The sequence below is a fragment of the Mobula birostris genome, chromosome 23 (assembly GCF_030028105.1).
Source record: "Mobula birostris isolate sMobBir1 chromosome 23, sMobBir1.hap1, whole genome shotgun sequence".
NCBI lineage: Eukaryota > Metazoa > Chordata > Chondrichthyes > Myliobatiformes > Myliobatidae > Mobula > Mobula birostris.
The window spans coordinates 11,289,270-11,314,506 of NC_092392.1; the positions used below are offsets into that span (position 1 = coordinate 11,289,270).

The following is a 25,237-nucleotide window of genomic DNA, read 5'->3' on the forward strand; positions in this document are numbered from 1 at the left end:
AATTCCTGGGCCCAGTTCATCTTCTGCAGCCCACTCATAGCATTGTAAATCCACATTCCCTGCAGCTATTCTAATAAATCTCCTCTGTACGTCTCAACAGTCTTTACTTCACTGCCGTGTGCAGTGACCTGGACCCAACACACCAAGTCTGGATGAAGTGAGTGAAATAATTTTCCACAGTTTGTGCCGAATTCTCCTCAGTGTGGCATTGCATGTCGAGGTGGGGAGGGAGCAACAGTGGGACAGGAAGGCTGCTGGAAACTGGACTCACAGAACAACAAACACACAGCTCAGGATGCAATTCTCTTTATTATTGGCTGAGAAACTAATGAGTACTGTCATCATGGACAGTGAGAGCGGCTACAAAGAAATCAAGGCACTGAATCCACTGCTGAAAATGATAAATGGGGTCTGGAGTCTTCTAAATTCAACACAGTTTGTAAGAACAAACAAACCCAATAGTCAGTTTGCAGGATTCATCATTCCAAGTCGTGTCAGCTGAAAGCATAAAGAAGAAATTTGACGTTTACCTGTTAGTCCACAAGAAAAATGCTTCAATTTCTGCAAGTCTGAGATAAATGCTGGAAATACTCATTAGGTCAGGTAGCATGCATAAAGAGAGAAAAACAAGAAGGTAATTGAAAGAAATGTTACCTCTGTTCCTTCTCTACAGATGCTGCGTTATCTGCTGAGTGCTTGTTCTATTTTCCCTTTAGTGTAAATGTTTCATCTATTTGAGTCAGTATCTGTGAATTTTCCCTCATCTTGATAGTCATGCACTCAGAGAGCAATACAACACAGATCCAGGCCTTTCTGCATATCTAGTCCATGCTGCCCACTGAGCTCGGCCTAATTTCCTGTACTTGGCCCCTATCCCATCCCTCCAAGTGCCTTTCTAAATATTTCTTCAATGATACTGTTGTATCTCTCTCAAACATTTCCTCAGGTGCCTCATTCCTTTTACTCACATCTGCATGGAAATGTTGCCCGTCAGGACCCTTTCAATCTCCTCCCATTCGAAAATTTATGTCCACCTAGCTTTGGACTTTCCTGCCCTGGGGAAAGGACTGTTACCATTATTGATGCCTCTCATAGGTTTTATACACTTCTGTAATGTTGCTCATTCTCCTACATTCCAGGAAATAAAGACTTAGTCTGACCAACTCCTCACTATAACTCAGATTCTCTATTCCTGGCAACATCCTCATATATCTTTTTTCATTTGTTCCAGCTTATTTTCATCTTTACCATAACAGGGCAACCAGAACTGTATACAATACAACAAGTGCGCCCTCTACTGCAAAATAGTGGATCATCTTCAAAACTCAGCACCATGAATGAAGAAGGCCAACGTCTTTTTCACCATCAGTCTCCCACTTTCAATAAATTATGCACATTCACTCTGAGGTCCCTCTGACCCCTCACAATCACTGGTGTTCTACCATTCAGGGTACATATCCTCCACTGCTTTGACCTCCCAAATGCATCACCATACACTAATCCATTCTGAAATAGATTTGTCACCCATTAGCCCAACTTCAACTACTAATCAAGATCTCATTATAATCTCTGCTGACCTTCCTCACTATCGGCAACAGTTAATTTCATATTATCCATAAATTTACTGATGAAACCTTGTTCATTCGTATAAATAATAATATGGGAAAAAACACCAATCATTGCAGAACACCACTTGCCACAGGCTGACATTCCAAAAAACAACCTTCAGAATTTGGAGAAGGAAATCTGAGAATCAGAGCGGGAGCGCGGCGGGAGCCATTTTGATTTTTTCTTCTTCTCATTGGAGTTCAGAGAGGCGGGACTGTGCAGGTATGTGACATCGGGCAGTGAAGCGCGGAAGATTTAAAGGGAACACAGCCTTATACGGTGGGCAGCGTCGTTTTGCGGGTAGTGAAGTGAGCCGGGAGAAGAATGAAGGCTTAAGGGCTTTGGCTCAAGAGGCTTAGACGGAAACAGGCGAGGCAAAGTAGGTTTGGTTTTCAATTTTTCCTGCTATTTGAGGAAAGGGGGAAGTATGAGTGTGAGGGCAGCTTGCCGTTCTTGGTGTCAGATGTGGGAGGTCCTGGAGTCTCCTAGCCTCCCGGACGTCCACATCTGCACCAGGTACGCCGAGCTGCAGCTCCTAAGGGACTGTGTTAGGGAACTGGAGCTGCAGCTCGATGACCTTCGTCTGGTCAGGGAGAGTGAGAAGTTGATAGAGAGGAGTTACAGGCAGGTGGTCACACCGGGGCGACGGGAGGCAGACAAGTGGGTCATGGTTAGGAGGGGGAAAGGGAAGAGTCAGGTAATAGAGAGTACCCCAGTGGCTGTGCCCCTTGACAATAAGTACTCCTGTTTGAGTACTGTTGGCGGGGGACAGCCTACCTGGGGGAAGCAACAGTGGCCGTGCTTCCGGCACAGAGTCCAGCCCTGTAGCTCAGAATGGTAACGAAAGGAAGAGAAGGGCAGTAGTAATAGGGGACTTGATAGTTAGGGGTCAGATAGGCGATTCTGTGGACACAGTCAGGAGACCAGGATGGTAGTTTGCCTCCCTGGTGCCAGGGTCCGGGATGTTTCTGATCGCGTCCAAGATATCCTGAAGTGGGAGGGTGAGGAGCCAGAGGTCATGGTACATATAGGTACCAATGACATAGGTAGGAAAAGAGAAAAGGTCCTGAAAGGGGAATATAGGGAGTTGGGAAGGGAGTTGAGAAGAAGGACCGCAAAGGTAGTAATCTCAGGATTACTGCCTGTGCCACGCGACAGTAAGAGTAGGAGTAGAATAAGGTGGAGGATAAATGCGTGGCTGAGGCATTGGAGCAGGGGGCAGGGATTCAAGTTTCTGGATCATTGGGACCCCTTTTGGGGCAGGTGTGACTGTACAAAAACGACAGGTTGCACTTGAATCCTAGGGGGACCAATACCCTGGCGGGGAGATTTGCTAAGACTACTGGGGAGACTTTCAACTAGAATGGTTGGGGGGTGGAAATCAAATTGAAGAGACTAGGAGAGAGGACGTTAGTTCACAAATAGAGAAAGCTAGTAGACAGTGTGTGAGGGAGGATAGGCAGGTGACAGAGAAAGGGAGCGCTCAGACCGAAGATGTAGGGGAGAAGGAAGAAAAAGGTAATAAAGTTGTTTGCACCATGAGGGATAAACAGAGAGTAAGAGGTGGAGAGTTTCTTAGATGCATCTATTTTAATGCTAGGGGCATTGTAAGAAAGGTGGATGAGCTTAGAGCATGAATTGATACGTGGAAATATGATGTTGTAGCTATTCGTGAAACATGGTTGCAGGAGGGGTGTGATTGGCAACTAAATATTCCTGGATTTTGTTGCTTCAGGTGTGATAGAATCAGACGAGCAAGAGGGGGAGTTGTTGCTTTGCTTGTCAGAGAAAAATATTACAGTGATGCTTTGGGAGGATAGATTAGAGGGCTCGTCTAGGGAGGCTATTTGGGTGGAATTGAGGAATGGGAAAGAGGTAGTAACACTTATAGTGGTGTATTATAGACCACCTAATAGGGAGCGAGAATGGGAGCAAATTTGTAAGGAGATAGCAGATATTTGTAATAAGCACAAGGTTGTGATTGTGGGAGATTTTAAATTTCCACACATAGACTGGGAAGCCCATTCTGTAAAAGGGCTGGATGGTTTGGAGTTTGTAAAATGTGTGCAGGATAGTTTTTTGCAGCAATACATAGAGGTACCAACTAGAGAAGGGGCAGTGTTGGATCTTCTGTTAGGGAATGAGATAGGTCAGGTGATGGAGGTATGTGTTGGGGAGCACTTCGGGTCCAGTAATCACAATGTCATTAGTTTCAGTATAATAATGAAAAGGATAGGACTGGACCCAGGGTTGAGATTTTTGATTGGAGAAAGGCTAACTTTGAGGAGATGTGAAAGGATTTAGAAGGAGTGGATTGGGACAAATTGTTTTATGGGAGGGATGTAATACAGAAATGGAGGTTATTTAAAGGTGAAATTTTGAGGGTACAGAATCTTTATGTTTCTGTTAGTTTGAAAGGAAAGGTTAAAAGTTTGAGAAAGCCATAGTTTTCAAGGGATATTGGAAACTTGGCTCAGAAAAAGAGAGAGATCTATAATAAATATAGGAAGCATGGAGTAAGTGAGGTGCTCGAGGAATATAAAGAATGCAAAAAGAATCTTAAGAAAGAGATTAGAAAAGCTAAAAGATATGAAGTTGCTTTGGCAAGTAAGGTGAAAATAAATCCAAAGGGTTTCTACAGTTATATTAATAGCAAAAGGATAGTGAAGGATAAAATTGGTCCCTTAGACAATCGGTGTGGACAGCTATGTGTGGACCCAAAAGAGATGGGGGAGATTTTGAACAATTTCTTTTCTTCGGTATTCACTAAGGAGAAGGATATTGAATTGTGTAAGGTAAGGGAAACAAGTAGGGTAGTTATGGAAACTATGATGATTAAAGAAGAGGAAGTACTGGTGCTTTTAAGGAATATAAAAGTGGATAAGTCTCCGGGTCCTGACAGGATATTCCCTGGGACTTTGAGGGAAGTTTGTGTAGAAATAGCCGGGGCCCTGACAGAAATATTTCAAATGTCATCAGAAACGGGGATGGTGCCGGAGGATTGGCGTATTGCTCATGTGGTTCCATTGTTTAAAAAGGGTTCTAAGAGTAAACCTAGCAATTATTGGCCTGTAAATTTGACGTCAGTGGTGGGTAAAGTAATGGAAAGTATTCTTAGAGGTGGTATATATAATTATCTGGATAGACAGGGTCTGTTTAGGAACAGTCAACATGGATTTGTGCGTGGATTGGTGGCGTTGTGAAAAATGAAGTAGGTTTTCAAAGCTTGCAGAGAGATTCGGGCCAGTTAGAAGAGTGGGCTGAAAGACGGCAGATGGAGTTTAATGCTGATAAGTGTGAGGCGCTACATTTTGGAAGGACTAATCAAAATAGGACATACATGGTAAATGGTAGGACATTGAGGAATGCAGTAGAACAGAGGGATCTAGGAATAATGGTGCATAGTTCCCTGAAGGTGGAATCTCATGTGGATAGGGTGGTGAAGAAAGCTTTTGGTATGCTGAATTTTATAAATCAGAGCATTGAGTATAGGAGTTGGGATGTAATGTTAAAATTGTACAAGGCATTGGTGAGGCCAAATTTGGAGTATTGTGTACAGTTCTGGTCACCGAATTATAGGAAAGATGTCAACAAAATAGAGAGAGTACAGAGGAGATTTACTAGAAAGTTACCTGGGTTTCAGCACCTAAGTTACAGTGAAAGGTTGAACAAGTTAGGTCTTTATTCTTTGGAGCATAGAAGTTTGATGGGGGACTTGATAGAGGTATTTAAAGTTATGAAGGCGATAGATAGAGTTGATGTGGATAGGCTTTTGCCATTGAGAGTAGGAGAGATTCAAACAAGAGGACATGAGTTGAGAATTAAGGGGCAAAAGTTTAAGGGTAACACGAGAGTGAACTTCTTTACTCAGAGAGTGGTAGCTGTGTGGAACGAGCTTCCTGTAGAAGTGGTTGAGGCAGGTTCGATGTTGTAATTTTTAAAAAAAATTGGATAGGTATATGGACAGTAAAGGAATTGAGGGTTGTGGTCTGCGTGGAGGTCGGTGGGATTAGGTGAGAGTAAGCCTTTGGCACGGACTAGAAGGGCCAAGATAGCCTGTTTCTGTGCTGTAATTGTTATATGGTTATATAGACACCATTCTCTTCTTCCAAAGTTTGATCCAATTTTGAATCCCCTGAACTTATTCTCCCTTTATTCCATGGGACCTGAGCTTTCAGATCAGCCTGCCATGTGGAATCTTGTCAAAGGCCTTGCTAAAGTCTGTACTGAAATCATCTATTACCATAACCTCATCTACCCTTCTGCTTTCCTTTTCAAAAAAAACTCTTCAAAATTCATCAAACATGACTTCTGATACAGAAAGCCATGCTGATTTCTTCGAATTAGACTCTGTCTATTGAAATACTGGTAGTTGCTGCTACTCAGAATTCTCTCCAATTTCTTCCCCATTTTGAATGTCAGGGTAACTGGCCGGTGGTTCTCTGATTTAGCCTCGTTATAAGGCTGCTTTAGTTTATATCCTTTAACAATTCATGGCATTTGTTTTATTGGTATGCCTGTATGCCTGTTGTCTTTATGTGCAGAGTCATAATGTACCTTCCTCTAACTCCAGTACATTCCTTCCACTGCAACTCTCAGTGTGTGTTCCCCTGAACCCTCCCATATATCTCCCTCTAACCACCGGGCACTCAGTCCGCTTCTGTCGAGCGCAAGAATCGAGGAGTTGGTCCACTCCCTCTGTCCAACAGAAGGACTGTTGAGATAACCTCCTGTTCTATACTGCAATGTTAAAGAAAATTACATGTCATTTACTGTAATACTTACGGAAATGATGAATGTTCACACAGTCTTCTCTGCCTCCATAATTATTAGGTTCACCCGTACCAAACCTTTTGTAACTGTACGATAATCCATCAATCCATGTGAAATTCCCATCCTGTGGGATACAAATCAGTGATTATTCCTGTGGGAACACTGAGTAACCTGTCACTTCATGGTACAGGGAGGATCCGGACGTGATCCAGAGTGAGACCAGAATATGCAGAATCTGCCATAGTTGGATGCATCAGCAAGGGAGATGAGGCTGAGTACAGGGCTACGTTAGGAAAATTTGTCACATGGTGTGAGCAGAATTATCTGCAGCTTAATGTGAAAAAGACTAAGGAGTTGGTGGTAGACCTGAGGAGAGCTAAGGTACCAGTGACCCCTGTTTCCATCCAGGGGGTCAGGGTGGACATGGTGGAGGATTACAAATACCTGGGGATACGAATTGACAATAAACTGGACTGGTCAAAGAACACTGAGGCTGTCTACAAGAAGGGTCAGAGCTGTCTCTATTTCCTGAGGAGACTGAGGTCCTTTAACATCTGCCGGACGATGCTGAGGATGTTCTACGAGTCTGTGGTGGCCAGTGCTATCATGTTTACTGTTGTGTGCTGGGGCAGCAGGCTGAGGGTAGCAGACACCAACAGAATCAACAAACTCATTCGTAAGGCCAGTGATGTTGTAGGGATGGAACTGGACTCTCTGACGGTGGTGTCTGAAAAGAGGGTGCTGTCTAAGTTGCATGCCATCTTGGTCAATGTCTCCCATCCTCTACATAATGTACTGGGTGGGTACAGGAGTACATTCAGCCAGAGACTCATTCCACCGAGATGCAACACAGAGCGTCATAGGAAGTCATTCCTGCCTGTGGCCATCAAACTTTACAATTCCTCCCTTGAAGGGTCAGACACCCTGAGCCAATAGGCTTGTCCTGGACTTATTGCATAATTTACTGGCATAATATACATATTACTATTTAACTATTTATGGTTTTATTACTATTTATTATTTATGGTGCAACTGTAACGAAAACCAATTTCCCCTGGGATCAATGAAGTATGACTATGACTATGACTATGACTAATATGAGGAGCCAGGACAAACAGGGCAGTGAATGAGATTTTAAATGATGGACTGTCAGTGTGGGGGAAATGTTATGGAAGTAATAGAATCCTTAGAATGGAAGAAATCAGATCTGAGAGTGATGATCAGTGTGAAGGAATGGTGATAATTCTGACAACGAGGGAAAAAATAGTCACTGAACATGAACACAAATTCTGATCTCTCAAAGAAAGATAGTGAAACAATTCAGAAGGGAAGTTAAAACCCTTGCAGAGGAATGAACCCAGAATTCCAACCAAACAGAAAACAGAGGCAATAATTTGTATCATGGATCCAGATGTGTTTGTAGAAGATTAAAACAAACCCCCACCCCACCTACAGGGATCAGCCCAGATCGGGGGGTGGGGGGGAAATACATCTGGAATATTCACTTCCAAACCCAAGGACTAGAGGGGCTTTGAATGTGTCTGAAAGTTTAATCTATCCTTTCCTCAATGAGGCAAGTATCCTAAAATGTTACTGACCTCCAAACAGATTATTTACATTCAGTAATGTCACTTCTCACTTTAGAGAGGGCATTGATTGGGTTTGTAAGTGGATACAGAATGTTACAAGAAATTACATGTGATAGTTACAGGGAAATTATTGAAGAAACAGAGCGATCAGAGCTGGGTGATTCTGACAGTCACATCATTCCATTGAGTATATTTACAAGGATCACGGCCACAAGCAATAAGCATCCATCATCAAAGTCTCCCACCATCCCGGCCATGCCGTCTTGTCTCTACACCATTGTAAAGTTGAATCAGGTTTGCGGGTCTGGTCAGTGAGACAGAAACTATTCACTGCGAATAGGTGTATTGATCATTTATTTACAAACCGTAAAAATCTGACCAAACATTCATGTTTCCAACGTTACAGAAACTACAAAGTTGAATATTCTACAAGCATATTTAGTTAAATGTATGCCCCGAGTATACTTTGCCAATGGTTATGTGTGCTGCTTGCCTTAAACAAAAGTAGAGAAACAGAGAACCTACCTCAAGTATATTCCCAGGATATTTGAACACAAGAATACAGGAACACAAGGTATAGGAGCAGGAGTAGGCTATCCGGCCCATCGAGCCTGCCTCGCCATTTAATAAGATCATGGCTGATCTGTCCGTAAACTCAACTCCATCTACCTGCCTTTTCCCCATAACCCTTAATTCCCATACTATGTAAAAACCTATCTATCTGTTTCTCAAATATATTTAGAGAAGAAGCCTCAACTGTTTCCCTGGGCAGAGAATTCCACAGATTCACCGCTCTCTGGGAAAAACAGTTTCTCCATATCTCCGTCCTAAATCTTATCCCCTGAATCTTGAGGCAATGTCCCCTAGTTCTAATCTCACCTGCCAATGGAAACAACTTTCCTACTTCTATCTTATCTATGCCTTTCAAAATTTTGTATGTTTCTATAAGATCCCCCCTCATTCTTCTGAACTCCAGAGAGCATAGTCCCAGGCGACTTAATCTCTCCTCATAGATTAACCTCTTCATCCCTGGAATCAACCTGGTGAACCTCCTCTGCACTGTCTCCAAAGCCAGTATATCCTTCCTCAAGTATGGAGGCCAGAACTGCACACAGTACTCCAGGTGCGGCCTCACCAGTACCCTGTATAGTTACAGCATGACCTCCCTGCTCTTGAATTCAATCCCTCTAGTAATAAAGGCCAACATTCCGTTTGCCTTCTTAATAACCTGTTGTACCTTCAAGCCAACTTTTTGCGATTCATGAACAAGCACTCCCAAGTTCCTCTGCACAATAACATGCTGCAATCTTTCACCATTTAAATAATAATCTGTTCTTCTATTATTCCTTCGAAAGTGGATGATCTCGCATTTACCAGCTTTGTATTCCATCTGCCAGACCTTGGTCCACTCACTTAACCTATCTATATCCCTTTGCAGACTCTCCACGTCCTCTGTACAATTTGCTTTTCCACTCAGTTTAGTGTCATCAGCAAATTTTGCTGTGCTACACTCAGTCCCCTCTTCCAAATCATCAATGTAAATGGTAAACAGCTGCAGGCCCAGCACTGACCCCTACGGCACCCCACTCACCACTGACTGCCAACCAGAGAAACACCACCCATTTATACCAACTCTATGCCTTCTATTGGTTAACCAATCTACTATCCATCTATCCATGCCAATACATTTCTTCCGACTCCATGCATCCATATCTTATAAATAAGTCTCTTGTGCGGAACTCAATCAAATGCTTTCTTGAAATCCAAGTATACAGCATCCACCTGTTCCCCTCTATCCGCTGCACTCATTATGTCCTCAAAGGACTCCAGTTAGTTGGTCAAACAGGACCTGCCCTTTCTGAATCCATGCTGCATCTGTCTAATGGAACCACTTCTTTCTAAATGTTTCGCTATATCTTCCTTAATGACAGCTTCAAGGATTTTCCCGACTACAGATGTTAAGCTAACTGGCCTATAGTTGCCCGTCTTTTGTGTACATCCTTTTAAAAAAAAGTGACGTGACATTTGCTGTCTTCTAATCTGCCAGGACCTGCCCAGAGTCTAGAGAGTTTTGATAAATAAATACCAATGTGTCTACTATAACCTCCGCTAATTCCTTCAGCACCCTGGGATGCATCCCATCATGAAGAAGGGACTTATCTATCTTCAGGCCCTCTAGCTTGCTCATCACTATCTCCTTAGAGACAGTGATTTTATCGAGGTCCTCACTTCCCATTTCATCCATAGCATCCTTCTTTGGCATATTAGACGTGTCCTCCACCGTGGAGCCCGACGTAAAATAGTCGTTCAATGCCTCAACCATTTCCTAATCACCCAATATCAATTTCCCCTTACCGTCTTCCAAGGGACCTACGTTGACTTTAGCCACCCTCTTCCGCTTTATATATTTATAAAAACTTCTACTATCTGTTTTTATATTTTGTGCTAATTTACTTTCATACTCTATCTTCCCCTTCCTTATTTCTTGTTTAGTTGTTCTTTGTTGTTTTTAACATTTCCCAATCCGCCAGTCCCCCACTACTCATTGCAACTTTGTACACATGAGCTTTTAATTTGATACTATCTTTTATTTCCCTAGTTATCCAAGGCTGGCCCTCCCCACACTTACTGTCCTTACTTTTGACTGGAATATACTTTTGTTGAGCACTGTGAAAAATCTCTTTGAAAGTATTCCACTGTTCCTCAACTGTCCCACCACATAGCCTGTGCTCCCAATCCACATTAGCCAACTCCTCCCTCATCCCATTGTAGTCTCCCTTGTTCAAGCATAATACACCAGTTTTAGATCCAACTATTTCATCCTCCATCTGAATGCGAAATTCAATCATACTATGATCACTCTTTCCAAGAGGATCCCTTACTACAAGATCATAAATCTTACTTATCTCATTGCACAGGACTAGACCTAAGATAGTATTTTCCCTTGTAGGTTCTGTAGCATGCTGCTCAAGAAAGCCATCACAGATGCATTCTATGAAGTCCTCCTCAAGACTTCCTTGACCAACCTGATTCCCCCAATCTATGTGGAAGTTAAAATCCCCCATGACAACTGCCATTCCGTTCTTACAAGCCTCAGTTATTTCTTGGTTAATCACCTCTGCCGCTGCAATATTTTTATTACGCGACCTATAGACAACACCCACCAGTGATTTTTTCCCTTTACTATTCTTAATCTCTACCCAGATGGACTCAGCTTTCTGCTCCGTAGATCTTATATCATCTCTCACAATCACCCTGATCTCATCCCTAATCAAGAGCACCACCCCACCTCCTCTGCCTTCCTGCCTATCTTTCCTTGGATATTTAATTCCCAGTCATCTCCACCTTGCAACCAGGTTTCTGTAATGGCCACTAAATCATATGCCTTGGTACAGATCTGAGCCACAAGTTCACTAACCTTGTTTCTAATACTACGGGCATTTAGATAAAGTGCCCTTATACTCACTGTCCTTTTAGAATCTAGTGACCTATGTGATTTTTGTTTTTTACTTTTATGCACTCTACTCTTACTTTTTTCTTCACTAACTCTAGCTTTGGTCTCTGCATCACTTCCCTCTTCTTTTCTATGTGGGTTCCCATCCCCCTGCCATATTAGTTTAAAGCCTCTCCAACAGCACTAGCAAACAATCTCCCTAGGACATTGATCCCGACCCTGCCCAGATGTAGACCGTCTGGACGGTACTCATCCCACCTCTCCCAGAAGTGGTTCCAATGCCCCAAGAATCTGAAACCCTCCCTCCTGCACCACCGCTCAAGCCACATATTCATTCTAGCTCTCCTGCTATTCCAATTCTGGCTGGCACGTGACAACAGTAATAATCCTGAGATGATTACCTTTGAGGTCTTACTCTTTAATTTATCTCCTGGCTCCGTAAATTCAGCTTGTAGGACCTCATCCTGCTTTCTTCCTATATTGTTAGTACCTACATGCACCACGACAGCTGGCTGCTCACCCTCCTCTTTCAGAATCCCCTGCAACCTCTCTGAGACATCTCTGACCCTTGCACCCGGGAGGCAACACACCATACGGGAGTCCCATTTGCAGCCAAAGAAGCTCCTCTCTATTCCCCTTCCCATGGAATCCCTGACCACAACAGCTCTGCCACTCTTTTTCTTGCCCTCATGCGCAGCAGAGCCACCCACGGTGCCATGATCCTGGCTACTGCTGCCCTCACCCGATGAGCCACCTCCCCCAACAGACTCCAAAGCGGTATATCTGTTTTGCAGGGAGATGACTGCAGGAGACTCCTGTACTACCTTCCTGCTACTACTCTTCCTGTTGGTCACCCATTCCCTATCTTTCCTTAGATCCTTAAGCTGCAGTGTGAAACTGGACACCAGGCAGCTAACTAATGGGAAAAGCAGCTGCTGTTTCTAAACTAATCAATCACAACAGGTACAACCAGCCCCCACAGTACAACACTCCTACACAGTGACACTTGGTGCATGTTCCCCCAACCCCTGTATGAACATACCATACATCCTTCTCTAACTGCTGGGCACTCAGTCCAGTTCTGCCAAACACAGGCAGGCAGGAGATACAAGAGTGTTTAGTACCATCGCACTGGGCTCAGGAACAGTTACGACCCAACAACTATCAGGATCCTGAACTGGAGTGGATAACTTAATTCACGACTACTTTGAACTGATTCTGCGACATACAGACTCATATTCAAGGACTCTTTACAACTCATGTCCTCAGTATTTGTCTTCCGTTCCACTTTGGTTGTTCAACAGTCTTTGTCTGGTTATATATAGTTTTTATGTAAAATTCTATTGTATTTCTCTTTTCCTGTAAACACCTACAAGAAAATGAATCTCAAGCTACTATTTGGTAACATAGACATACTTTGATATCAAATGTACTTTGAAGTTTGAGATCCTTAATGTGTGCAAATAGAGAGCACATCAGAAATCTCAGAATTATCTGTACATGAAGATATAAAATACATATCAATCAGTCAATAAGGTCAGCATTACCACAAACTCCTGATTGGTTGTAAAAGCATGAATTATGGTAACTCACAGTCGAGAAATACTTCAGCCCTTCATTTCAGTCTAAAACCCAGTGTCATATTTTTGGGGAAATGACACTGGCTACCCACTCTATCTACGCCTCCTCTTATCCTATACTGTATGTCTTTATTAAGTCACCTCTCATCCTGCTTCGCTCTGTAGTGCAAGAGCTTTCGATGGGGTACAACATGTTGAGTGTGTTCAGGAAGGATTCCTGGTCAGTAATCTTTTCTGAACACCTGCAATATCCTCTGGATCTCATTCTAGGCAATAAGTCTGACCAGGTGACTGATCTATCAGTGGGTTCGCATTTCAGAAAGAGTCATCTTAATTCCTTGAACTTTAGCACATCCACGGATAAGAATAGAAGCAGATGAGTCAAATGGAAAGTCACACTTATCGTGTCCGATGAGAGAGGGTGAGAGGAGGCTCACGTGGAGATAAACAGGGGCATAAACATGTGGGATCTTATTTGTTCACAGGACACGGTGACACTGGTCAGACCAGCACTTTTTGTCCTTCCCTGATCATCCTCTGAACATTTCAGAGGGCAGATAAGAGTCAACACATTCAGATGTCATTAACTTTACCTGACAAATGTCATTCAGGCCAATCCAAGCCTTTGGCTTTTTTTGGTCCATGATAGAGATCACATTAGAAATGAAAGTATTGTGTTTGTCTGAGTTCACAGAAGCCAGCTGTCCACAACATACGACTTGATTACAGAAATCCTTGAAATGAAAGAAAGAAATAATTTATCAGTCGGTGAGAATCAGAGTCTTTCATCCTCTTACAGGGCACTCAGTAAATTGCCCAACCTGACAGAACAAATAACAGTAGAACTGAGGAACAGGCCCTGAGATCCACAATGTTGTGATGAGTTAATTAAGGCAACGATGCTGAATTGACATAATCCCTTCTGTATTCACCCAGTCCATGTCCCTTCATTCTCTGTATATTCATGTGATTATCAAAGAGCTTCGTAAACACCTCTATTCTATCTGCTGCCACCACCACTGCAGAGAGCACATTCCAGGCACCCATCACCTCCTTGTCAAAATTTGCCCAACACAGCTCCTTTGAACTTACTCCATCTCAACTTAACTACTGTACATGCCCTCTGGTATAGACACATCGATCATGGGAACATGATACCAGCTATCTACTCTGTCTACTCTCCTCAGCCACATTCACTCCAGAGAAAACAAGCCCAGTTTATCAAAACTGTCCTTAGAGCTCATCACCATAATGTAGGCAGCAGCTGAGGAAACGTATTCTGAATAATTTCCCAAGCCTTCACATCCTTTCTATAGTGGGTCGACAAGGAAGGAAAAGAAATCTCCAGACAGGGCCTATACAGGGTTCAAAAACACTGCAACATAACTTCCTGCCTCATGAACCTAATGCCTCATTTAATCAGAACAAACATGATATACACATTCTTTACCACCTATTAGCTTGTGCGATCACTTTCAGGAAGCTCTGGCCTCCCAAAGTGAAATTCAATATCATGTATCATGAATGGCAGAGATGCTTCACTACCAGATGAACTCAACGCCTACTCTGTCCACTTTGAAAGGGGGAATATAATTGCAGCTGTGAGATCCCTGCTGCACCCGATGACCACATGATCTCAGTCTCAGCCGATATTAGGCTATGTTTAAAGTAGGTGAACCCTCACAAGACAGAATGCCTCGATGGAGTACCTGGTAAAGCTCTGAAAACTTGTGCCAACCATCTGGCGGGAGTAATCATTGACATTTTCAACCTCTCACTGCTATGGGCGGAAGTTCCCACTTCCTTCAAAACCATTATACCAGTGCCTAAGAAGAATAATGTGAGCAGCCTTAATGACTATCACCCAGTAGCACTTACATCTACAGTGATGAAATACTTTGAGAGGTTGGTCATGACTAGACTGAACTCCTGCCTCAGCAAAGATGTGGACCCACTGCAATATGCCTGTCACCGCAATGGGCAGATGTAATCTCAATGGCTTTTCACATGGTCTGAGACCACCTGGATATTACAAGCACTTATGTCAGGATGCTGTTCATCAGCAATTTTTAGGCATCCGTTAATCTTGCGAGACCATGGATCGGCGCCTGGAAAGTCTTCACTCTCCAGGGCGCAGGCCTGGACAAGGTTGTATGGAAGACCGGCAGTTGCCCATGCTGTAAGACTTCCCTCTCCATGACACCGATGTTGTCCAAGGGAAGGGCAAAGGCCAATACAGCTTGGCACCAGTGTCGTCACAGAGCAATGTGTGGTTACGTGCCTTGCTCAAGGACACAACACGTTGCCTCGGCCGGGTCTCGAACTCGTGACCTTCAGGGTGCTAGTTGAATGCCTTAACCACTTGGCCATGTGCCCACACTGACATCAACAATAGCCCAGCATTTAACACCATCATTACCACAATCCTTATTAAGAAGTTATAGAACGTGGGTCTCTGTACTTCCTTCTGCATTTGGATCCTTGACTCCCTAACAGAAAAACCACAATCTGTGGGGTTTAGTGATAATATCTCCTCCATGCCGACGATCGACGCTGGTACACCTCAAGTGTGTGTGCTTAGCCAACTGCTCTACTCTCAATACACCGATGACTGTGTGACTAGGCATAGCTCAAATACTATCTGTAAATTTGCTGATGATCCAATTATTCATGGAGATAAGAGGAGCGAGATATGCCAACCAGTGCAGTGGTGTTGCAGCAACAACCTGGCACTCAACGTCAGTAAGATGAAACAGCTGATTGTGGACTTCAGGAAGGGTAAGACAAAGGAACAAATACCAATCTGCATAGAGGGATCAGAAGTGGAGAGAGTGAGCAGTTGCAAGTTCCTGTGTGTCAAGATCTCTGAGGACGTAATCTAGTCCTAACAGATCGATGTAGCTATAAAAAGGCAAGTCAGCGGCTATATTTCATTAGGAGTTTGAAGAGATTGGTACGTCAACAAAAACACTCAAAAACTTCTATAAATGTACCATGGAGAGCATTCAGACAGGCTGCATCACTGTCTGGTACTGGGGGTGGGGGGGTGGTTGCTACTGCACAACACTGAAAGAAGCTGCAGAGGGTCATAAATATAGTTGGCTCTATCTTGAGTACTTGCATACAAATTACTCAGGACACCTTCAAGGAGCAGTGTCTCAGAAAGCCAGTGTCCATTATTAAAGGCCCCCAGCACCCAGAGCATGCTCTTTTCTTACTGTTACCATCAGGGAGGAGGTACAGAAGCCCAAGGGGACAAACTCAGTGATTCAAGAACATCTTCTTCCCCGCTGCCATTTGATTCCTCAATGGATATTGAACCCATGAACACTACCTCACTCTTTCACCATATTTTTTTGCATGATTTTGAATCAATTCAATGTACATTTACTGTAATTTATATTTTTCTTCTGTATTATGTATTGCATTGAATTGCTGCTGCTGCTGTTAACAAATTTCCCGACATATGCCAGTGATAATAAACCTGATTCTGATTCTGACATCAGTGACGTTAAGGAACCCATCACTAACTAGCCATTGTTCCCTTACATTTAATCTTCCAAAGTGCAACACTAGCCTAGATTAAACATCGACAGTTGTTTCCCCACCCATATCTAGCATGATCATTTGGCAATCTTCCACATTCTCCGCAACACTATCAATCTTTTTATTGTCTTTGAACTTACAAAACCCATCCATCCACATTTTTATTCATGTCACTTACATATATCGCAAACTGCAGATGCCCCAGGACAGTTCCCTATGGAACATCATTAATCAAGGACTACCATCCAGAATAAGATACATTGCCCACTACCCTCTGTCATCTGCATGCAAGTCAGACTGAATCCAAGCACCGTCACCACAGATCTCACTCACTTTTATCTTCTGGATGAGCATCCCATGCAGGAACTTATCAAATGACTGACTAAAATCCATGTAAAACATTATCCACATGTAAGGGGGTTTCGATTTTTATGTTACTGCAGAGGCTAATTAAAATGGCGTTTTTGTTATGTTAATCTGGGGAATGCGGCTTTGTTGTGCTTTAACGTTGAGAAAGTTTGCGCTAGCAGCTTATTGTGGTTTAGAGGGTGATAAGAGGGTGCTATTAACCAATTGGGATAGTTGTTATGGTTTTGGTGTATTTGAAGATACTGTATGCGCGGGGTTTTGGGGCAGAAGGCGGGAGAGCGAGACAGAGGATGGACCAGGTGCTGTGAGTCCGCTAACGGGGTCGGACCCCGAGCGGGACGTTCGGCGAGGAGACGGAGACGGACTCGTGTGGAGCGTCTGGTCGACCACCGTTGTTGGTCCCAGGCGGCCGGTCGAGGTGGCCCGAGGGGTCACAGGGTGAAGAAGAAGGTCCTTGAGCTCCAACGGTTTTGTGCACGAAGAGATTGAACTTTGATAAGTGTGGCGCCTTTTATTTTCCTTTTATATTTTATTCTCTTTTAATTATATAGTTCCAGTAATATCTATAAACTGTAAATCATTTAATTGCATCTGGTGTAATGTCTGTTATTTGGGCGGGGTGGGGTACCTCACACAGCATCCACACAAACGAATTACCCAGTTTGGCGGGGCCGAGGCTGTTTCCCTAGACGACAGCGAGCCGAGCGACCCTGAGGGTGGCCAGGGGGGGCTGCACACAGCTCTGCCTTCATCAATCACTTTTGTCACCTCCTCAAAAAGCTCAATCAAATTGTTAAAGAAGTGACTTGAACTTCCCCTTCAAAATCATTCGTGTCCAAACCCACTTCTGGATGTGGAGATTCCCTTAAAATACAAATATTTCACACTCTGACACAACTGATAGTAACTGGAGTCCACGGCTGGAGTGAAGCACCCCCCGGAGCATCGGGATTCATCATGGACAATTCAGCTAGTGGCTCTGCTGTGAATTAATGGCAAGCCAACATTCACCAAGCCTCCCAGAGCAATCACGGGTTTCAGTGACTTACCTCAGCTTGCTCCCATGTCATTTTGTCACTGAAAAACCGGTAACAGGAGTTTAGAGGAGGAAAATAAAACCACTTTTCATCACAGGGTCCTCTGGATATTTCACGTTTTTCAAGGTGTCGCTGAGTCCTCTCCAGTTCCAAGGAATTGTGTGTCCCTTCAGTCAGAGAATTAAAATTTAAACCAACTGCATTAACCAAAGTACCAGGTCCAAACAGTCACAGAATTTGCTGTCTCAGAATTTGCTTGATGGACACATGGAAGGTCAGGGCTCAAGGGGAGGAAGGAACAGCAGCTGTAGCTGTGGCCGCTCTAGTGTGTAATACAGACCTAATGAGATTTCCTTCAATCCATCTCTTGTAATAGGGGGAATGGGACAGATGGAGGAATGGAGCTTTCAGAAGGATTTGCCTTCCAAAGGAGTGGAAGGTGTTGGTGCGGGGTTTCTTTCAACATGGGGTGGCCATTACACAACAACTACCACTCTGTCTCGACAAAGTGTTTGTCTGGTCTGCTGGCAAAGAGGCCCAAGTCCATTGAACCAAGCTCTGCTGAACAGACAGACAGTTGGATAGACAGTCAGACATACACGCATTTTGACCATCTACTCATCATGATCACTGACACAACGTCTTGAATAGTTTTGTTTTCACCTCTGTTCCTTCCATCTCATCCCACCCTGACCCCTCCCTCAGTCTGTCTTACTTTGGTAAATCTGTCAATCGCTGTTTTTTTTTTGTCCTTTCCTCTGGAGATTTGGTTGCAAATTGACCAATGTTGGGAATTAAATATTTTCAGTCAGGATTTGAAGAGACAGGGAAAATTAATAATGGAGGAGTTGGCCTTGACAGTAAATGATGAGGTAAAGACAGTGGAGAGAAAGGATCTTGGTTCCGGAAATGAAGTACTAACTCCAATTTATTGTTTTTTTCTTTTGCTGGGAAATGGAAATGTGCGGAAGATATTGGGTTTGTCTCTAGGCCCCCAATGGTGGGAGTGTAAAGTGTGGAATACATCAGAACATTAGGGGCATATTTCAGAAGGGTAATAATTCAGTCATGAGCAACTGTGACCTTCATGTAGATTGGGAAATCCACATTAGCAGTATTCACAAAGTATATACAGAATGACTTTCTGGATCCCAATGTTAAAGATCCAAAAACAGTTCAGCAATGAGCAATGAGAATAGTTTATTTCATAATCTTGTCACGTAAGAATGAACATATTAAATTGAAAGTGACTTTCAACATCTGAAGAATGCAAAAGTGAAATAAGCCAGATGTAGATATGAGGCATGGCTTTGCTTTGTTCGGGTGGGTGATGGAGAAAATACAAACAGAATCAGAATCTGATTTATTATCACTGACATTTTGATGAAACTGGATGCTTTAAAGCAGGAATACAGTACTAGATGTAAAACTACACTCAAAGGTATGATTACAGAGAAGCAACGATGAAAATTTGAAAATCAAACCACAGTTTATCACAAACGTGCTGTATATCCACTAAGGGTAAAGGAATCTTGGAGAGAAGTCAATTTTTTTTACACTGCTTGGGGAAAAGAGGCTAGTCTCCACAGGTGCGTGACGTAGAGTGCCAAGGGTTTAAAAAAAAAAGACCACCATATACAGCGGGTAGCATTGAGAGCAGGCAACAGAGTGGGAGGGAGTGGGACGGCTTTGGCTCAACAGGCTTCGGCGTGAACAGGCAGAGGCGAGGGTAGGTTCCAGTAAGTTTTGTTTTGTTTGTTTAGAGTAGAGAGAATGCCAGGCAGGAGGTTGGAATGCTCCTCTTTCAGGATGTGGGAAGTCAGGGAGACCTCCAGTCTCCCTGACAACGACACCTGCAAGAAATGCATCCAGCTGCAGCTCCGAACAAACCGCGTTAGGGAACTGGAGCAGGAGCTGGATGACCTCCGGATCATTCGGGAGAATAAGGCGTTTATAGACAGTAGCTTCAGAGAGGTAGTTACGCCAAAGGAGCAGAGCACAGGAAATTGGGTTACCGTCAGGCAAGAGAAGGGGAAAGGAAAGGCGGAGCAGGGTTGCCCTGTGGCTATTCCCGTCAACAGCAAGTACACCAATTTGAATGCTGTTGCGGGGGGATGACTTACCTGGGACAAGCTGTGGCAGCTGGATCTCTGGCACTGAGTCTGGCTCTGCAGTGCAGAAGGGAGGGTGGAAGAAGAGGAGAGCGGTAGTGATAGGGGACTCGATAGTTAGAGGTACAGACAGTAGGTTCGATGGTCGTGACAGAGACTCCCGGATGGTTTGTTGCCTCCCGGGTGCCAGGGTCAAGGATGTCTCTGATCGTGTGCACAGCATTCTGAGGTGGGAGGGTGATTAGCCAAATGTCATGATAGACATCAGTACCAATGACGTAGCAAGAAAGAGTGAGGAGGTCCTGAAGAGTGAGTATTGAGAGCTTGGTAGGAAGTTAAAAAGCAGGACCTCGAGGGTGGTAATCTCAGGATTGCTACCTGTGCCACGTGCCAGTGAGGGTAAGGATAGGATACTCTGGCAGATGAACACATGGCTGAGGAACTTGTGTAGGGGGCAGGGTTTCAGATTTCAGGATCATTGGGACTTCTTCTGGGGCAGGGGGGACCTGTACAAGAGAGACAGGTTACACATGAACTACAATGGGACCAATATCCTTGCAGGGAGGTTTGTTAGTGCTATTTGGGAGGGTTTAAACTTGATTTTCAGGGGGATGGGAACCAGAGTGCCGGAGCAGATAATGGAGCAGGGGTGAAAATAAATTATGTTAAAAGTTCATGCAAAGTCACAAATAGAAGGGTTGTGTGTGGTGGTAATAATCTTCTGAGGTGTGTCTATTTCAATGCAAGGAGTATTGTGGGGAAGGCAGACGAGCTGAGGCCAAGGATTGGCACATGGAATTACGACATCATAGCAAATAGTGAAACTTGGCTACAGGAAGGGCAGGACTAGCAGCTTAATGTTCCAGGGTTCCGATGTGTCAGACGTGATAGAGGTAGAGGAATGAAGGGTGGCAGGGGTGGGGCGGGGGGTGGCATTGCTAGTCAGGGAAAATGTTACAGCAGTGCTCAGGCAGGACAGATTAGAGGGCTTGTCTACCAAGGCCACATAGGTGGAGCTGAGAAACAGGAAAGGTATGACCACATTAATGGGGTTGTATTGTAGACCACCCAATAGTCAGCGAGAATTGGAGGAGCAAATCTGCAGAGAGATAGCAGACATCTGCAGGAAACATAAATTTATGATAATAGGGATTTTAATTTTCCACATATTGATTGGGACTCCCATACTGTTAAAGGTCTAGACGGCTTAGAGTTTGTAAGATGTGTTCAGGAAAGTTTTCTAAGTCAATGTATAGAGATACCAACCAGAGAGGATGCAATATTAGATCTCCTATTAGGAAACGTGTTAGGACAGGTGACGGAATTGTGGGTAGGGGAACACTTTAGTTCCAGTGATCATAACGCCATTAGATTCACTTTGATCTTGGATAAAAATAGATCTGGTCCTCGGGTTGAGGTTCTAAACTGGTAAAAGGCCAAATTTGAAGAAATGAGAAAGGATCTAAAAAGCGTGGATTGGGACAGGTTGTTTTCTGGGAAGGATGTGATTGGTAAGTGGGAGACCTGCAAAGGAGAAATTTTGAGAGTGCAGAGTTTGTATGTTCCTGTCAGGATTAAAGGCAAAGTGAATAAGAATAAAGAACCTTGGTTCTCAAGGGATATTGGAACTCTGATAAAGAAGAAGAGAGAGATGTATGACATTTATAGGAAACAAGGAGCAAATAAGGTGCTTGAACAGTATAAAAAGTGCAAAAAAAAACTTAAGGAAGAAATTAGGAGGGCTAAAAGAAGACATGAAGTTGCTTTGGCAGTCAAGGTGAAGGATAATCCAAAGAGCTTCTACAGGTATATTAAGAGCAAAAAGATAGTAAGGGATAAAATTGGTCCTCTTGAAGATCAGAGTGGTCGGTTATGTATGGAACTGAAAGAAATGGGGGAGATCTTAAATGGGTTTTTTGCGTCTGTATTTACTAAGGAAATTGGCGTGGAGTCTATGGAAATAAGGCATACAAGTAGTGAGGTCATGGAATCTATACAGATTGAAGAGGAGGAGGTGCTTGCTATCTTGAGGCAAATCAGAGTAGATAAATCCCCAGGATCTGACAGGGTATGCCTTCAGAGCTTGAGGGAGACCAGTGTTGAAATTGCAGGGGCCCTGGCAGATATATTTAAAATGTCAGTATCTATGGGTGAGATGCTGGAGAATTGGAGGATAGCTCACGTTGTTCCATTGTTCAAAAAAGGCTCTAAAAGTAATCCGGGAAATTATAGGCTGGTAAATTTGACGTCGGTAGTAGGTAAATTATTGGAAGGAGTACTAAGAGATAGGTTCTACAAGTACTTGGATAGACAGGGTCTTATTAGGGAGAGTCAACATGACTTTGTGCGTGGTAGGTCATGTTTAACCAATCTATTAGAGTTTTTCGAGGAGGTTACCAGGAAAGTGGATGAAGGGAAGGCAGTGGATGTTGTCTACATGGACTTCAGTAAGGCCTTTGACAAGGTCCCGCATGGGAGGTTAGTTAGGAAGATTCATGGAGAGGTAGTAAATTGGACTAGACATTGGCTCAATGGAAGAAACCAGAGAGTGGTAGTGGAGGATTACTTCTCTGAGTGGAGGCCTGTGACTAGTGGTGTGCCACAGGGATCAGTACTGGGTCCATTGTTACTTGTCATCTAGATCAATGATCTGGATGATAATGTGGAAAATTGGATCAGCAAATTTGCTGATGATACAAAGATTGGAGGTGTAGTGGACAGTGAGGAAGGTTTTCAAAGCTTGCAGAGGGAATTGTACCAGCTGGAAAAGTGGGCTGAAAAATGGCAGATGGAGTTTAATACAGACAAGTGTGAGGTTTGCCCTTTGGAAGGACAGACAAAGGTAGAATATACAAGGTAAATGGTAGGGCACTGAGGAGTGCAGTAGAACAGAGGGATCTGGGAATATAGACACAAAATTCCCTAAAAGCGGCATCACAGGTAGATAGGGTCGTAAAGAGAGCATTTGGTAGATTGGCCTTTATAAATCAAAGTATTGAGTATAAGAGTTGGAATGTTATGGTGGGGCTGTATAAAGCATTGGTGAGGCTGAATTTGGAGTATTGTGTGCAGTTGTGGTCACCAAATTACAGGAAGGATATTAGTAAGGTTGAAAGAGTGCAGAGAAGGTTTACAAGGATGTTGCCAGGAGTTGAGAAACTGAGTTACAGAGAAAGGCTGAACAGGTTAGGACTTTATTCCCTGGAGCATAGAAGAATGAGGGGAGATTTGATAGAGGTATTTAAAATTATGATGGGTATAGATAGAGTGAATGCAAGCAGGCTTTTTCCACTGAGGCTAGGGGAGAAAAAAACCAGAGGACATGGGTTAAGGGTGAAGGGGGAAAAGTTTAAAGGGAACATTAGGTCGGGGGCTTCTTCACACAGAGAGTGGTGGGAATGTGGAATGAGCTGCTAGATGAAGTGGTAAATGCGGGCTCATTTTTAATATTTAAGAAAAACTTGGAGAGGTACATGGATGAGATGTCTATGGAAGGATATGGTCCGTGTGCAGGTCAGTGGGACTAGGCAGAAAATGGTTCGGCACAGCCACGAAGGGCCAAAACGCCTGTTTCTGTGCTGTAATGTTCTATGATTCTATGGTTCTATGGGTACGAAAAAAAGCTGAAAGAGCTATCCAACCATTGGTAACATTCAATGACAAAGATTAAAAGAAAATTGCAGAGCAGCAAGCTCGAGATTTGAGATAATTAAAAATGCTCTCTTTTACATCAAAACAAAAGAAAGCGAGATTCACCAGATAAGAACCCTGTTGCTGCCAATGAAAGAGGAAGCCATGTTTCAGTGACATCTCTGGGAAACAGAATAAATCTTTCTCCGGAAAAAAAATGAAAAGATGAACAAAAACTGTTGTGAGTCTTTGCAATCTGACCATGCCCTCTCAGGCCTTCATCCTTATCCTCACAGGTGACAAATACACTGCACTCAGTGCATTGGACCCGTGCCTGCAGAACTTTCTTCTCTTTATCTACTGAGTTCCTCACAGGTAGTCCCATACCCCTCTACCCGCAACTTTGCTATAAAACATCACTGTGGATTTTTCTCTGTCTCCTAATCTCTAGGACAATTTCTGACTCATCTTCCATATCAATAGTTTGGAAATGAGTATCCCAGCCAAATGAGAATTCCTACCACATCCCAACCAGTCTAATGTCAACAAATTCCCATGTCCCACGGTCCCAGCACAATGCCTGTGTATTCATTCCTCACAGCAATATATTTATAAAGCTCCTGGAATCAACGGACCTTACCTGTCACATCACTGACAAACAGTGCAGTCACAACCAAAACACACATCAGCATCATGTTTCTTCCCTCAAACCTGAAACACAAGAAAATAATTCATCATTACTGTCAAGTTTCGCAGTGAACGTAGAGATATCCTGCCGCCATTCGCACCTCTCTCTCTCCCAGCCCTCTGTGTCAATAAAGTTTCTGAAAGTGTTGCATCCCCTTGTATGTGTAGATTTAGATCTTAGAAGTTTCAGAAATATTTCACGAAGCACAATTGGCTTGACTCACCAATGGAAATACCAATAGACTGATAAGAACAAAATTAACAGGAAACCACAGAAATGACTGAGTTCCGTGTGACTGTAGAATGTTACTCTGTAACTGAAAAATGGAGGCTGCAGAAAGCATTAATGGTAACGTGATGTGTCTGTGATATTGGAGCTTAATGAATGTTATCAGTATGAACAATTAGGATGTAATATTCAGTTGAATCCTTAAAAAAAACAACAGGTTATTTACATAGATCTCCTCACTCACTAATATACTTCATCTGGTCTGTTTCCCCTCCATTTCCCATCATGGGGAATGATCTCTCCCCGTCACTGACTCTGGAAACTTTGTAATCCATTTGTGAGGGATGGGTTTAATTTAGAATGAGGACCACTTTCCAATAAGGAGCTGAAATGAAGTCTGCTCAGAAGGGACATGGACATTTGGGGAGATAATGAACGGGCTGATATTTGATGCTTCTCCGGGGACATTTCAGCGAGATTCCTGAGCTTATATGATGTGGGAAGAAATCCAATCGATCTCCAGTGGAGTGGGACTAATGGGTCAAATTGCTCTTTCTTTCTCTTGTTCTTCAGAAACTTCACTCTCACAGGCAGAGCAAGTGATCTCCAAAATTCATTGTACAT

At 43.4% G+C, this 25,237-nt stretch overlaps 1 protein-coding gene across 1 annotated transcript; it reads right to left on the reverse strand.

Annotated features, from left to right (window-relative positions):
* Positions 1-296: 296 nt before the first annotated feature.
* LOC140186721 (echinoidin-like) lies at positions 297-24,551 on the reverse strand. Its single transcript, XM_072241232.1, has 6 exons — positions 24,486-24,551; positions 24,338-24,408; positions 17,969-18,123; positions 13,598-13,738; positions 6,394-6,505; positions 297-498 (listed from the first exon to the last, which is right to left on the reverse strand). The coding sequence occupies exons 2-6, from the start codon at positions 24,390-24,392 to the stop codon at positions 428-430; spliced, it is 534 nt and encodes a 177-aa protein (XP_072097333.1). The 5' UTR covers positions 24,393-24,408; positions 24,486-24,551; the 3' UTR covers positions 297-427.
* Positions 24,552-25,237: the final 686 nt, after the last annotated feature.